Source organism: Platalea leucorodia (genome assembly GCF_965183815.1).
Source record: "Platalea leucorodia genome assembly, chromosome: Z".
In the NCBI taxonomy this organism is placed as follows: domain Eukaryota; kingdom Metazoa; phylum Chordata; class Aves; order Pelecaniformes; family Threskiornithidae; genus Platalea; species Platalea leucorodia.
In genome coordinates this window covers 56,231,967-56,246,672 of record NC_138858.1, presented here as the reverse complement: position 1 = coordinate 56,246,672, position 14,706 = coordinate 56,231,967, and the positions used below count along the sequence as shown (strand labels likewise).

Sequence of the window (14,706 nt, the reverse complement as noted above, 5' to 3'; positions counted from 1 at the left end):
ACTCAGCAGAAGTGTTTCAGCAGATGTTCTATCCTAAAGATCAATTATGGGAGCTGCCTACATGATGTTTGTTTACCTCTAAGTTTGGGGAAGTGGGTGGCATTCACTGTGACAGTGCTGATGTTGGATGAAGTCCTGTTATCCTCACTTGAATACATCAGTAGAGTAGCTTGCCAGCTGTCTGAGGGTTGCATCTCACTTGGGGTGTGCACAGATGCCAGGACACCAATTGTGCTGTTCTGAATGCTTTTGCCTTCGCTGCTGTTCACTTCTGCAAAAATCTGCTTTTCACCTTTAAAAAATGTGACAACTCTGTAAGCATCACTGCTAGTCAGTCCTGTAGCAGCTTCTGATACAGGAAGGGTCAAAATATGGCGATTTGTAAGTTAAGCTATGTTCTAGCTTATTTTACCAGGTATAGCATTCAGTCAGGCTTATTTTACAACAGCAGAGCATGGACATACTGCAGCAGTTCTTATGCTTAGCAGTTCAGGTAGCAACATCTAAGCATGTAACAGTGAATTAAGTTCTTCCTTTAATATGCTGTGTGGGTCTTCCAGCTGTGGGGATTTCTTAAAGACATTTGCAGCCTGATGTGATGGCACAAGAGGGGAGTACCAGTCAACAAAAAAGGAGTGGTTGGCATACAGAGAGTATAAAGAAAGCAGTAAATTAAATCAAATGGATAACAGACTGTCAGGAACATCTCCTGAGCTATTAATTTCTCAGAGGAAATGAAGTTTGATTTTCTTAACGCAGCTGGTATACAGAACATACGAGAAATCCTGCTTTATCAATGGTGAAATGGCTTGGAATAATCTCTCGTAAGCAGGAAGCTTCTAGGTAGAAGAGGTTATTGATGTGCTCTTTAATCAGTGGTTACTATACCTAGCAGTGCCAGCAAGCCCATGACAGTCAGCACTGGCTTCCGCACCATCTGGACATGAGGTGGCTTTGTATTGTTCATCTGAAAACGTGCTGTCAGAGTCCGCTGTGTGAAGTAATGGGGGTAGTAGCTCAAGAAGGCATTGTCATTACTCAGCAGTGTGTAGTTGATGGTGTTGTTGGCTTTGGAAATGAGCAGGTTTTGATGCTGGATGATTACCTACAATGTCATAGAGAAGATAGAACTTCACCCTGGAGAAAATCCAAGAAATACACGACGTCTGTATTTTTTTTAAATCTTTACAGTATATTGAAAAGAGCTGTCACTCTGCCATTTAGAAAAGTTTGAAGAACTAAACTGTTCCTCACAACTCATGAAGAAACTGTTCTTTAGGTAATACATTAATCACTGGAAAATTTGAAGTATCCATATAGTTTTGCCAGTAAAAAGTCTCTGAAATAACTATTACTAGTACTCTGCATAAAGTATGAATGTATTTCCTTCGCTACTGCACTACAAATGATGCTCCTCTGTCTTGAATATTAAATTAGTAATCTTGATTTACCATATGAATTAAATCTAAATAGTTCTCCAATTCTGGAGTTACTTCGTACCCATTACACAAGTGTCTGGGAGCTGGTCCTGGATTCTGTTCCTCAGTAACCAATTTTACCCACTTGATGCTAACATGGAATTAGTTCTCCTGGTATTTCATTGGTCGCTGTGCTGCTTTCCTGGAAAAGGTCAGAGCTCCCAAGCTCTCTGTTTACCAGATTGTGCCTAAGTATCAGAATCAAACAGAACTTCAGAAGGCTGACAACTAAAAAGGTCTCATAATTGTGTCCCTGAAGGAACACAGGGCTCCAGCTCCTATCCACCCAAATCTTAATTTTCCATTGGATCTGTCTTTTTTTCTCCCTTCATATCACCATGTCTTTATAAACACTGTTGTTTGCTCTCACAAGCTCCCTGCAATGCAGTGACTTGTTGCTTTGGAGAAGACTGCTTCTGTATGCAGCCTAAAGGAGCTGGGAGCCTTTGTCTCCACAGAAGCAGCTGATAAGACATATCTTGTTTCAGGGTGACATACATGCTCCCAGGTTTGGGAATTACTACTTTGCACAGGAGCACTTGGACTCTGGATGCTGTATAGTGTATAGTGGATCACAAAACAACAGGCCTCAAGTGGGAACTGTTGCTATGCAGGGGCAAGAGCTGAGCTTGCTCTGCGGCCAGGCTATACTTCCTGCACGGCAGGAATGCTGAGCATTCTCTTCTCCTTCTGCTTTTCTGATCAACAGCAGTAATGACTAGCAGTAATTAATAAGACCATGTGTACAGTTATTATCCAAAACCAAAGAATGGGCTTATGTTGAGAGCTCAAGGGACTTCTTAATTACACCTGATTGTCTCTTGATGAGATAAACTTATGAAGGAGCTGGGAAATAATGTCTCATGTAAGTGAGCTGATAGCTAGCAGCAGTGAGATGACAGCAGTAGTATTACATGGAGAGAGCATGTGTGGGTATAGTCTTATCAGGTGGACCTAACTGGGGGACTGTATACAATATCTGACATATTCTCCAACACATGGAATGCTAGGTTTGTTTTATTTTTTTAAACCAGTTGGATTTTTTTTAAAGGGAAGATGAAGAAGACTAATACAAACTAAATAAAGCTACTGAAAACAGACTATTCAAGGAAACCCTAGCTGTATCAATAGGGAGCTCCCTTTTTGTTGGACCTATTATTCTGAGTAGCTGCTTAAAAATTGACTGTAAGTCTACTTTTGCAACTGCCTTAATAGATCAGGAGACCCTACTGTGACAAGACTGTCAATGAACTGAGTTACCTTTACAACCATAGCTGCATAGGTCACATCAGCTCGCCACAGTTGTGGAATGGACCATCCAACCATTGGATCTGCTTCATCATTGTATATGGCAACAGAAGCAAAATTTGGAAACAGCTTCTGAATTTGTTCAACTGCTTCTACTTCTTGTTGCAAGATGTAGAGAGAATTCCCACCTCCCTGCAACAATATTTCATATCTGCTTAGTGAAAGTGAGCAAACAGTAGTAAACACACAGACATAACATACAGACATAAATATATTCTGAAAACATGTTCCTGGAGTCCCTGAGGAGCTGTGGGCAGACAGTAATAGTATTTTTACCTAATCCATTACAGCATGTGCTGTTTGCATGAGCTCCTCCTAGAATATAAACTGGAAAAGAGGTAGAGGAGTTGTTTCCCCCTGGGAATTAGGCAAAGGCAAATTTGCTTTTAGTTGAAGTCTTGCCACTGAACATCTTCAAAGTTTTGTTAGAATAGGTAGCCATGCTTCCTGCTATAGGCTGGACACTTATACGGAAATCAACGTAACTTGGATTGAATTGATTAAAACAACAGTCTTAAACTGAAATCTTGGACTGACCTTCTTATGGAGAGAGATGTAGTCCAGCCTTACACCAGTCTCCCCTGTGAAGAAGTTGGTTCCATTGTAGCAATGACACAGAAGACTCCAGCATATGGGTGACTTGGGTAAGGGGTGGAAGGAATCCCCAGGCCCTCCAAATTTTAGTAGAGGACTGGCTGCTCTTAATCCTTCTGAGCAAGCATCATAATAGTTGAGAAACCCTGAAGTCCAAGCAGATGCATATATCAAAGATGACAATTCAAAATAGAATCTTGACCTAAAACTACAGGGAGATGTTATAACTCTATTACTGCATTTATTGGCAGGACCTCACAAACTGAGGCTACTCTTTCCTATGCACTGACAACATGAGAAGACACCAAAACCTCAGCTGCATTCACAAGGTTCTTCCAAACGTCTTCTGAGGACAGGTTCCCAAATCATGCATCTGTCAATGAACAGTTTTCCTCTTACTCCACCCTTCACCCCCTTACTCTCAGTAACCGTACTTTATATCTAAATAATGAACTGCACCTTCTTAGTGTAACTCCTGTTCTGTTTTTCCTGTTCTACTATCCCTGTATTTATACTGATGTCCAAGCAGGGAACAAAGTGTAGTCAGTAACACGACCTTAGCAAAACAGACTAGGTATACCTTTCACATTCCTTCTCTCTCCTATCTATTTTATTTCTTTGCCAGCATCTCTCCTTTCTCACTGTCACCCCTCCATCCACCCCACACACCTGTCTCACTTTACTACACTAGTGAGTGCTCCAAAACATGCTTACCTTTCACTGTCATAGACACATTGTCAAAGTCGTGGTGGTCTGGTTCATTCCACGTTTCAAAATTCCATTTAGCAACATGCTCTGATCCATACCTATCTGTAGGAGAGGCCTCATTTATCAGTGAGCTGCATATTCAGACAACCCTATCAATTAATCACTGATCCAGACTATCCTATCAATTAGGGCTGCAGGCGAGGCTCAGCACCCATAGTCACAACAGGGTATAAATATTATCTATTTTTAATAATGAGGGAAATGTGATTTTGATAGTTTCAAAATGATCTCGTTTTTGATGAAATGCAGCAATACTTGAAAAAGTGAAAGGTGAAAGGGAGGTGATGTGAATTACAGCCGTGTGGTTAGGGCACTCACCTAGCCTTAATTCAGGTTGAGGCTTCTGTCTCATTATAGATATTTGAAGCTGGCATGTGGGAAGTATTCAGGTTATCACGCCCTAGTGCAAGCTGGTGGTTTACAACCACAACAACATAATGAAGTTAAAAGTCAGTCCTCAGAGGCAGGCCAAATGTGCTATCCTGAACACACTACTCATTCAGGATGGTGGTCATGGATAAGCAAAAAAAGGGGCTGTTATCCCATTGTCTGTTCTGGCATGGGTTTTTTCCTGTTCTGTGCTGAAATCCAGGGTCTTGAACACAATACACAGAAATTTTTCAGGTAGTTAGAAGGGATTACAACAGAATAAATAAGTGGGCCTTTTTGTTCTTTTTTTTTTTTTTTTGGAACTTACCTATGTATCTGCTGGCCAGAACTGTAATTAAGTTTCTCCACCTTACTACTTGTTCTTTATCTTCAAAATCTAAAAAATATCCTGATGGATTCCCCATCAATTCAAATCCTAAAAAAGACACAAAAGATTGGTCTCCTTTTTTTGTGAACGTTGCCTCCTTTTGATTAACAAAGGGGTTATTGGATTACCTGAAACAAACTTGTTAATGAAGAAGCAACATTAAATGGGCTTTCTTTCCTGTTTCTACATGTCCCCACCAGGAGTATTTCAGATTTGAGGTTGCTCACACTTGTTATTTGTCAATGACTATAGTAATCAATACTAATACTTACCATCATAAATTCAGGGCTCAGAGGGAACTTTAAACAGTGGATGTTTGCAGAAATTCAAGGGAAGCTATACTTTGAGTATCTGCTTCTTTGGCCCTTTTAGGTACACATTAATGGGTACAAAGCTTTCTCCTCTTCAAGAGATCTCATTTCCCAATTTATACATCTCAAACTTTGTTGTTGAAAGCAATGTAAAACCATTTGTGTTGTCTTAAATGCTCTAATACTGTTTTGCTCACACTGTTTACACTTACATGGACATGAGGCAAAGGCAAGTAGGAAAATAATGAATTTTTATTAACATCAGCTTTGGCAGAGCTCTCTAAGAATTTTCTGATGGTTGCAAAACATGGGCAAACAGATGTAGCAAGTTGTGGAGGTATGGAGCTGCCCTTACCTGGAATTAGCTTATTTTCCCACAGGCGATCCATAAGGTTATCCAAGGCAGTAAAATTGTAGTGAGGTTTCCCATTCATCACTCTGAAGAATACAGGTAATAAAAAGTACAAATGTAAATACTATAGCAAAGGTGGCACTTAGTTGCAGATAATGGGTCAGATGGCTGCTGTCTTTTGGCTCTCAAAATTTACATGTAACTAGGGTTCTTGTAATTGTACACAAACTTCCTTCCGCTAAGGTAACGGGTGTTCACCATAAGCAAGTCATGTTTCTTGTCCAATCCATGCCCTTTTTCCTATTCCAGCAGCAGCAATAGAAGCAATGTAATGAACTTGCTTGCTGGAGTTTGAGATTTTAACAGGATATCAAGATTTCTAACTCTTTGCTGAAGTGAAATTTACCTAGACTTTTTTTGGATAAGCTGTTTTTTCAGTTTCCATTTGACTACCTCCTGCTAGGCCAGCTGGTTTCTACCTTCTCTCATACACAGTCTTTCTTAATGTTCTCTTAATTTGCAATATATAATATAGCTTTCTTAGTAGCACTTCTTATGGGTTTAGGTCCGGCTGAGAAGTAATTTTGTATCTTTCAAAGAATGATGAATTTATGCACAAAATGTAATTTTTACTTCATTGTTAGCATTTGTTTACTATTTCTCCTGTAGTCCCAGGATCTCAGGCTGCAATCCTTTTACCCAGCTTTCAAGACATGTGTTCAAGGACTTAGGAGTAACTCCATGATGCACCCCTTTGTGTCAGCGAATCTTGCAGGAGCACAGGTAGAAAAATTTGGGCACGTACCTTCATGGGAACACTGGAGTTCTTTTACCCAGGGGATGAAAACTGGTGTTTGCAATTTATCTACGACATATTTGAAGATATGCTTTAAATTCCTGAAAGGCTTTTCTTGCCTGGTATCCAGTGAAAACAAATATAATGTAATATGTGGGTCAGTGTATGATTTCCCATAACTTCTGAACTTGTCGTCTGATCTAACTGAAACCTGACAGGGCAAGAGAAGTTTTGCCAGTATGAAGTGCCAAATAGGAATTAAAAATGAACTTCTGTTGACAATATTCTGGCAATGTGACTTACTGTGATTTGGCCCAAGGCACAGCCTTGGCTTGGTGCCCAAATTCTGACCTCAGTATGCCCTGAACAAAAAGGCTTTGTAAGCACCCTTGAGATAAGTCCAGCCCTGGTCATATAGGAGGGCTGATCAGGGTCTTGCCATCACCTTTCAAAGCTGATTTCTCCAGCCTCGCCAGAGCACTACACCTAATTTCTCTGGTACAGTGCAGCCTGAGCTCTGCCTTTGCTGTCTTGCCTACTCTTTCCTAGGCACCTTGCCTCTGCTTGGGTGGAAAGGTGCACAAGTGAACTGCAGATGGAATGTCCTAGGATAGGATGGAACAGGGAGAGACAATCACTTACAGATCCTGTAAATGATCAGTGCTAGCAAGGCATGCTGGGCAGACAGGATAAAAAGTGAGAATGGGCAGTCAGCAGATCTCTTAAATCAATACTGGGCTCTGTGCTGAGATCCACAACTTGTTTCTTTCTGTGCCTTCCTATGCATTTCTGAGCCTCTTAGATTGAGGCTCTTCCTCTGTGCTTTCTAGCCAAGGGAAAGTTTCAGTGAAGAATCTGTAATAGCAATCCTGAAGTTCTCAGAGAATTAAGAAGGCCTGACAGAATTGCCTAGTGAATAAAGAAGGGAACTGAGCAACCTGAAGAGGACAAAGTGCCATCAGCATCTCTGACTGTGATCTAGAAAAGGAAAACAGGTCAGGCAAAACAAATGTAACATAAGCCATGTCCACCGTACCAGCTCCACCTGTGATGTAACCAGGCACACAATCTTAGCCCCAGCATGGTCACACTCCTTTACCAAAGACGTGAAGCTGGCTTTTCTCTTTTAAAGTATGTCCTTCCACCATGACAGAGATTGTCATGTCTGCAGCCACTGATGGGCTTGCAGTTCCTCCCAGTCAAATGGTGCAGCTGTGAAAGATGCAAATAGCCGAAAGATATTTATTTACTTTAGTATCCATAAGAGCATTTTAGAAGTTACTGTTGAACTAAAGGATGGCCATTTGGAACTAGGGGGGTGTTTTGGCTTAGACAGAGGTTAAAAAAAAAGTCCGACAGTCCTATTCCAAAGTTCAAAGACAAATACTTTGTTGCAAAAGGTAGCTCTGCTCCCTCAGATCCATTAACTATTTCCAGTTGTACCCTGTGTTCTATTGAAATATGTGCTTACATGCGGACTTACAGTCAGTGAGCATAGGAATGATTAACTCTACTGTCTCGTAAAAACTTAATAACGCCATTTAGATAATAGCAAGGAACCACCGTCTTCCTGACTCCAGTCTAAGGTCTACACAGCACTATGTGAAAACATATGGGTAAATAAGGCTGCCTATCTGATGCATGTACACTTAAGATCCCAGCACATGTACATTTTTCCCCTTGTATCAATTAAATAAAACATTTAAAAGAGAATGTGATTGCTAGCCACGACTGAAGTGACAGTACATGAGATCTTGTGTTATGTGTGTAGGTGTAGAAGTACTTTGTACATTGTTTGGCTGATCTGTCACGTTATGAGAATCTTTTCTTGCTTGCAAATGGATTAGGCAGTATGCTCCTATTAATAAAATGATTACTTGACTGATAGGATTGCCGCTTTCTCAGATCTTGATCTTATCATTACCCGTACTACTTTTCTGATGTGGAACCGATGCTTTTTTTTATAATCTATACAGGATCACTAGAATTTGGCTTGCAGGGTTGCATGCCATGCACTGTCTGGAAGCCATGGTGGCTGCTGTGTGAGGCACAGCAGGAACCTCACAAGCTGGTATTATTTACAAACATTCTGTATGGGGAAGATTGGCTCAACTGTGTTACCAGGAGTGCTATAAATATAATTTTAGGACACTGAAGACCAGATCAAAAGTGTCACAGGCACGTGAGAAGGTAAATCCTTGACCCAGGATAAATTCACTTGACATTGTCAAAGTTGTTCAAAACAGCTCTGTATATCTGACCTAGGACCTGCTGGTGCAGTAAGGTTTTTGTAGTATGGACGGAAATTCTTTTCAGGTGCATAGGCAGCTACTGGACAGCTTGCCAAAGTGTTGTAAGAGAATCACGTTATGCTTCTTATCCATGCCACTTTCAGCCTGCTCCCATTCACAAATTTAATCTCTTGGGAGAGCAGGGGTAAGCTAGCTTTGGCTGTCAACACCTTGCATCACAGTCAGATCTGCTCCAGTTAGCACAGCTGTGGATACTGCTCCTTAGCCTACAGCTACAGCTTCCCTCCTGTGCCCAGCATCTGCTGCTTCTCTTCTGCCCTGGGTTGATCCTGTTCAGGGATACAGTTGCACACCCCGGAAAGCAAGTGCACACACAGACATTGGACCAAATATCTTATCTACAGAGAAGTGAGCAAGAAAAACACAGGCAGGGAGTGTTTCAATTCCAGGTAATCTTCAGTCAAGTATTGAATCTCTGATAATACATCAAGTTAACTTTATCAAACTTTATTTTAATGTATTGAACAAAATTTCCTGGGATAGGAAGCCTGGCGGCTGACCCCTGTCAGTACGTCACAGCCCCTTTAGGAACTCAAAGGTAACATGTAGGGTAACCACCAACAGAGCTACTCTACTGAAGAGAGCTTTGCCTGGCCTAGGACTGATACGATCAGGAAATATCTATATCCTGGAGTAGTGCCATTCTCATCCTGACATTCTCACTCAGCTGGTGTGGCCTGCCTTTGCATTTCTGGTGGACACAGTTACCACACACATCAGAAACTAACATAATCTGGCTTGCTTTCACCAATGTCTGAGAACAGCCTCTCTTCTGGTAGATTGGCCATAGTGGCTGGCTAATACCACTCCCAAGGCCTGCTTACATCCTCACTGGGAACTTCTGCTGGGAAAGATTGATCGCCTAGTGCCAAATGCACCCAAGAAATACAGACAGAAAACTGGCACAAGGCGCTGGCAGAGGAGAGGTGCAAACGACATCTTAACAGTAAACAAAATTTTTCAGCAGGGTATTGGCCAACCTCAGACTTGAAAGGTGCACTCCATGAGGGAGCCACCTAAAAAAAACCCTGCTGTGTGGGAGGTTTTCTGTGTCACAGTCCTAGGGAGAAGTGAAAGTGTAGTCTAAGATACTACCCTGCTATGGTGTCTGCTGAGATAATGATCATATTACATACCACTATTCATTTGATAGAGATGCTTAGCTGTGTGCCAGACCATCTTTGTCTGGCCTTGTAAGCTGGTTCCTGCAACCATACACTGCCTTGGCCATGGTGCCAGGATGTGGACCAATGGTAACACAGTCACTGTTGTTCTGATGAATGTAAATATGAATAATAATTAAATTTCCCCTCTCAAGAGTAAATAAAGAGTAAACAGTTGTGGCAGTAGGTGAGTACTATCAGGAGCATCCTTAGATACAGTGTGCCAAGGAAGTTGCTTACCAGCTTTCTGGAGTCCATGATGCCATTTTAGGGATGACAAAACTCCAGAACAGAGACAAGTGCCCATCTAACCTGGAGAGGAGCTCAGCGTCCAAAGCCAAGATGTTCACTGGAAAGATGTAGGGACAAATACAAATAAACTATGCCAGTTCAAACTTCTGCTGCTACCAGGTCCTCCAGAAGGAACTGTCTTCAGAAGTAACTATCTTATTTCTTTAGCCAGGAGAGCAGGCTGTTGAAGTGACAGTGAAGCACATAAGCTGTGAGCACAGCATCTTCAAGATGAAGGTCAAAAGCTCTGGATAGGGAAAGTCAGCAAGTTTGTCTTTTCCAAGAGGGCAACTTGTTGCCGTCCAAGTCTCTCTTACAACACAAAAGGATCCTGCCTTCTCGTTTTTTACTTACTTTTGTGGCTATGAGGAAAGAAATGAAGCCAGTTTAAAGTTCAGGCTCTTACAAAGACCTTGTTTGCTCCTAAAACCACCAACCACATGAGCTCAACCACATGAGCTTCTTGTTCTGCTGAGTACTTTAAAAACCTCCAGACCTTAAAAGAAGGTCCTAAGGGACTGTAAGCACTATGGAAATGATACCTCAGAGTATATGGAGGGTAGAATAGCCCTCATGAGCATTCACCTTTCCAGAGGCTGCCTTTCCAGCAGTTATTGCTCCAGGTTTCCTCAATGTCAACCAAAAAAACCCTACTAGATAGGTACTTCAGGTTTAAGCACAAGATCATTAATGAATAACTATGAAATCAGCAGGCTCCTGGATTAATAAACAATTCTTCCTGCTTTTGATTTCAGTGGAAACTGACAATACAGTCCTCATTCACACCAGAGCTGCTTCTACCATGTTCTTGCTCTACTTACTCTCACTTCCTATGATCATCACAGGTATGATCATAGGAAGCGATCAGCTCCCTTCCAAGAAATCCCCATATGCCAAAATAACCACAATCACTTGACCTTTTACAGGTTCATGAACACTCATTCTTTTTCCCTGGCAGTCCCCAGGCAAAACACAGCCTGTGCTTTTCACACATGCTTTGCAGACCAAAAACCTCATTCAGAGGCTTTTTCAAAGTTGCAAGGCCAAAGACTACTGCACCCATGCTAAAGAACCAGCATATTTTATCACGTTCAGGTTTATTTATTAGCATTAATACTTATCTGCATTTACTTCTCAGATCTATCATTTGTGTAAGCGGGGACTGAAAATCTGCTTGTTTTACAACTATGGCACAGCTTCTGCACAGAGGCACAATGCCAAAGACTTTTGTCCATGCTGGGCCCATACTACACATAATTCACTCACCCTATAGCGTGAATGAGTCAGCCCAGCAATAACGGGAGGATGCATCACAAAACGACACAGCCAGGCAGCATCCAGCCCTTGCTGATGTCACAGCTTGTCACAGTTAATCCATCCACACAACCAACCAGCATGATACATGCGCAAAAAGAAGGCCGAGTATGAATCTTTGTGGTTTAGGAACAAACTGGCATCAAAAATGCAAAATAAACCATCTGTTATTTATTGGAAATCACTGCCTCTTCTACAAGCCAGCCGGGAGGCTGTGCATTCAGCTGAATCTTTTTATTTTTTTAAGTACCTAAAAATAGAATTGACTTTGATTTATATGGCATCTTAATTAGCTTCTTTCCTCTTTGAAATCAGCATTATTTCACCTTTACCTTGCAAAGCAACTCACAAAATCATTGTTGTGATCTGGCTAAAACTCACATGCACAGAAGTGCAAGCAAACAATGAATGCTTTCAAGCTGATGCTAATCACAGCCTATGATTTTCCATTTCTTACTCAGCCTGCTTTTGTGAGCACAGTCTCAGTCCTTCTTTCAGCAATGAGCGTGCTGTGTGTGGGGGGAAGAGAGAGAGAGGCAGACAAAGCATCAACAGCTTCCTGTGCCGAGGTGAGTTAGCTTGCTAGGAAAATATTGTTAGACTGTTGTGTCTCCCCCCCTTCCCCCTTTCAAAACAAATTCAAGATGTAAAAGGGGAAACAGGCTACGAAAGCATAGCAATTTAGGCAAAGATGTAAGGTATTTTAGTATCTGGCCTCTCCAGACATGCAAACATATCCAATCAGATAATCTAGGCATCGATAATTTAGACTGTTGTGAGATCTTGTGATCCCTTGTTGAGATCTGTTGTGTCTACATTCATTTAGGAAGGGAAGTAATCAAATGACGATAAGGTGAATTCAGTAGTAGGAAATGCTTTTTGACTGATTCTTTACTACAAATTTAAAGGCTTAGTCAGTGACTGAAAGGTAGGCTCAGTCACTGTATATGAGCTGCTAGAGGACACCTTTCTTTCTGATGAAGTTTGATGTATGGTAGTAATTTCCTCCTGCCTAACACATGGCTACAGGTAAAATGTTCATTGTGGTTTTATGCTATCCTTGATGACGGAACTCCAAATAATGTCAACTATAAACAAAAATTTTGGGAAGAGGGGATAGGGAGACTAAATCCATAATGAAGATTAAAGGGTGACTTTTCAGATGCACAAGGAAGAGGAATGATAACCAAGTGCTAAAACTAGCTTGCTTCAAGCACATAACTCCTTTTGGGACTGCCTGGGAAAGCTGTCACTGAACTTTTCTTTCAAAGAAGCAGCACTTCTCTGTATGCATGCAGCATTCTAATTCAAGCACCCAGCCTAATACTGCACCTTCAGTAATGAGTCTCCACAGTACATATTCGACTTACTGGTTTCATTTCACAGTACTGTTATTGTCACTCCTTCATTTTCACATCTTTATTTTCTGCCTATGCTCCCTCTATTCTTTTGCCTGTTAGCTGTATGTGGAAATATAATCCAAAAGTATGTGAATCCAACTATAGCACAGGACATAGCTTATCTACTGTTGTGTAATATCACAACAAGGAGTTGGAATGATTGCCCTCCCTGCTGCCAAATGTGCAACTAGAACCACATTCAACAATGCTCTACTTAGCCTGCTCTGTACATCTTGCAAGTGCTCAGGTTGCTCATAGGTTCCACTCACATGCTGTAACTGGACCTGAAATTTTGCATTAATGCACAGTGTGCTACTTTTATCAGGTGTTTAACTTTTTCCATCTTATGGTTCTCAAAACTTCTTTCCACTTGGTGAGATCTGTATTGAGGAGCATGTAATGAGACAACTAACAGTCTAAGAAAAGAAAAACATGGAGCTAAATACTGAAGGTATGAAGATCTGCAGCTAGACTTCTCAGCTGATGTACTTCTCTAATGTCTAAAGTACGGGTGGCACACGGCATCTGACAAAGTCCAGCTGCTCCTGGATCTATTTGCATGGCAGATGTACTTTCAGGTGTGTCTTTCTATACCAATTCTTACCTGCCCACAGGCAACTGTATGTCTAACTTGAATATATCACTTATTCGCAAAATGAAAAATAGAAGAGGTCTTCACTGAGTTAATTTCCTAATTTATTGATGTTTAATAACTTATGATAGTGAAAAGGCACAATGAAAATGTTGTCCAACGTCTTGCAGAATTTTTGTGATGAGTGGTTTCTGAATACTTCAGAACTGACAAATGAGCACTATAGCCCAATCTGGACAGAACAGCTCTTTAAATGGCATCACAGTGTCTGCTCTTGGCTCTTGAATGTGAAATATAGCAAAACCTCTTACAATTAAGGAGGTAATACTAACCGATTGCGTTTATAGACAGTTTTCAATGAGATGCAAACCTACACGTCTCTCCAAACTGAGAGCTGATAATTCTATTCTGAACCTGGTTTTGGCATTACAATTTGGGCTAGTGATGTATTATTAAATACCGCAGTGATAGCTCTTCCACTCCATGGTCTTCATGTTCATGTATAACCCGTTTTTCTTCTTTCATCCCCCATCCCAAAGAACTTCCACTAATATGAGAAATACCTCCCTTTTCAGTATAAAAGTGCACTATATTCTGTGCTTATGAAACATGAATATTTACCTCACAAGGCAGTAAGAAATCCTGTTTTCTTTGCACACAGACATGGGTTTTGAATATCCAGATAAGATTACACATGAATGCAAAGAATGGGAGAAGCTTCAGTATTCCTGAGAGACTATCCTTGCTACAGTAAATTTGCCTCTAAGATTTACAAATATCAGTAGTAACATTCATTCTAAACCAATCAATAAGCAGGCTTTGGTTCCACAGTTCTGGCTGTTTAGGGATGAAACAACAGACAGTTTTGTTTACGAGGCAGACAAGCTCAGATATTTTACACTCAATGGCAGCAGAAGGTATGTAAAGTCTTCCTAGACATAAGATTTATTAGCCAAGCCCCCTCCATGGTGTATTTTAATAAAAATCCTTTTTCAAAGGACACAACTCCATTAACGACCATGGAGAGCTCAACACTGTAAGGACAGTTCCACACACTGCCTATCCTAATCCCACTTAACACACTATTTTTTTGTCTAATTGAAGCAAGTATACAAACCCCCTGAAACTGTTAAAGCTAAGTCAGGACTGCATTTCTATTTCATCTCCATGTACTGCAACTGGCTCTATTAAAACAGAATAGCAGATATGAGTAAGAAGGCAGAGATTACCAGCCCCTGTAATGTAATGATTTTAAGATTATCTTCTACTT

At 41.0% G+C, this 14,706-nt stretch overlaps 1 protein-coding gene across 4 annotated transcripts in view; it reads right to left on the bottom strand.

Annotated features, from left to right (window-relative positions):
• The window catches only part of IDUA (alpha-L-iduronidase), a 48,179-nt gene that overhangs the window by 9,435 nt on the left and 24,038 nt on the right, over positions 1-14,706 (bottom strand). For 3 of the 4 annotated variants that reach the window (XM_082336551.1, XM_082336553.1, XM_082336554.1), the window contains 7 exons: positions 5,572-5,654; positions 4,846-4,953; positions 4,095-4,190; positions 3,324-3,526; positions 2,739-2,918; positions 889-1,105; positions 77-292 (listed from right to left, as the gene is read on the bottom strand). In XM_082336551.1, the coding sequence (XP_082192677.1) occupies positions 77-292; positions 889-1,105; positions 2,739-2,918; positions 3,324-3,526; positions 4,095-4,190; positions 4,846-4,953; positions 5,572-5,654 (1,103 nt within the window). The remainder of the gene's footprint in view (positions 1-76; positions 293-888; positions 1,106-2,738; positions 2,919-3,323; positions 3,527-4,094; positions 4,191-4,845; positions 4,954-5,571; positions 5,655-14,706) is intronic. The other variant, XM_082336552.1, reaches the window with a different exon arrangement.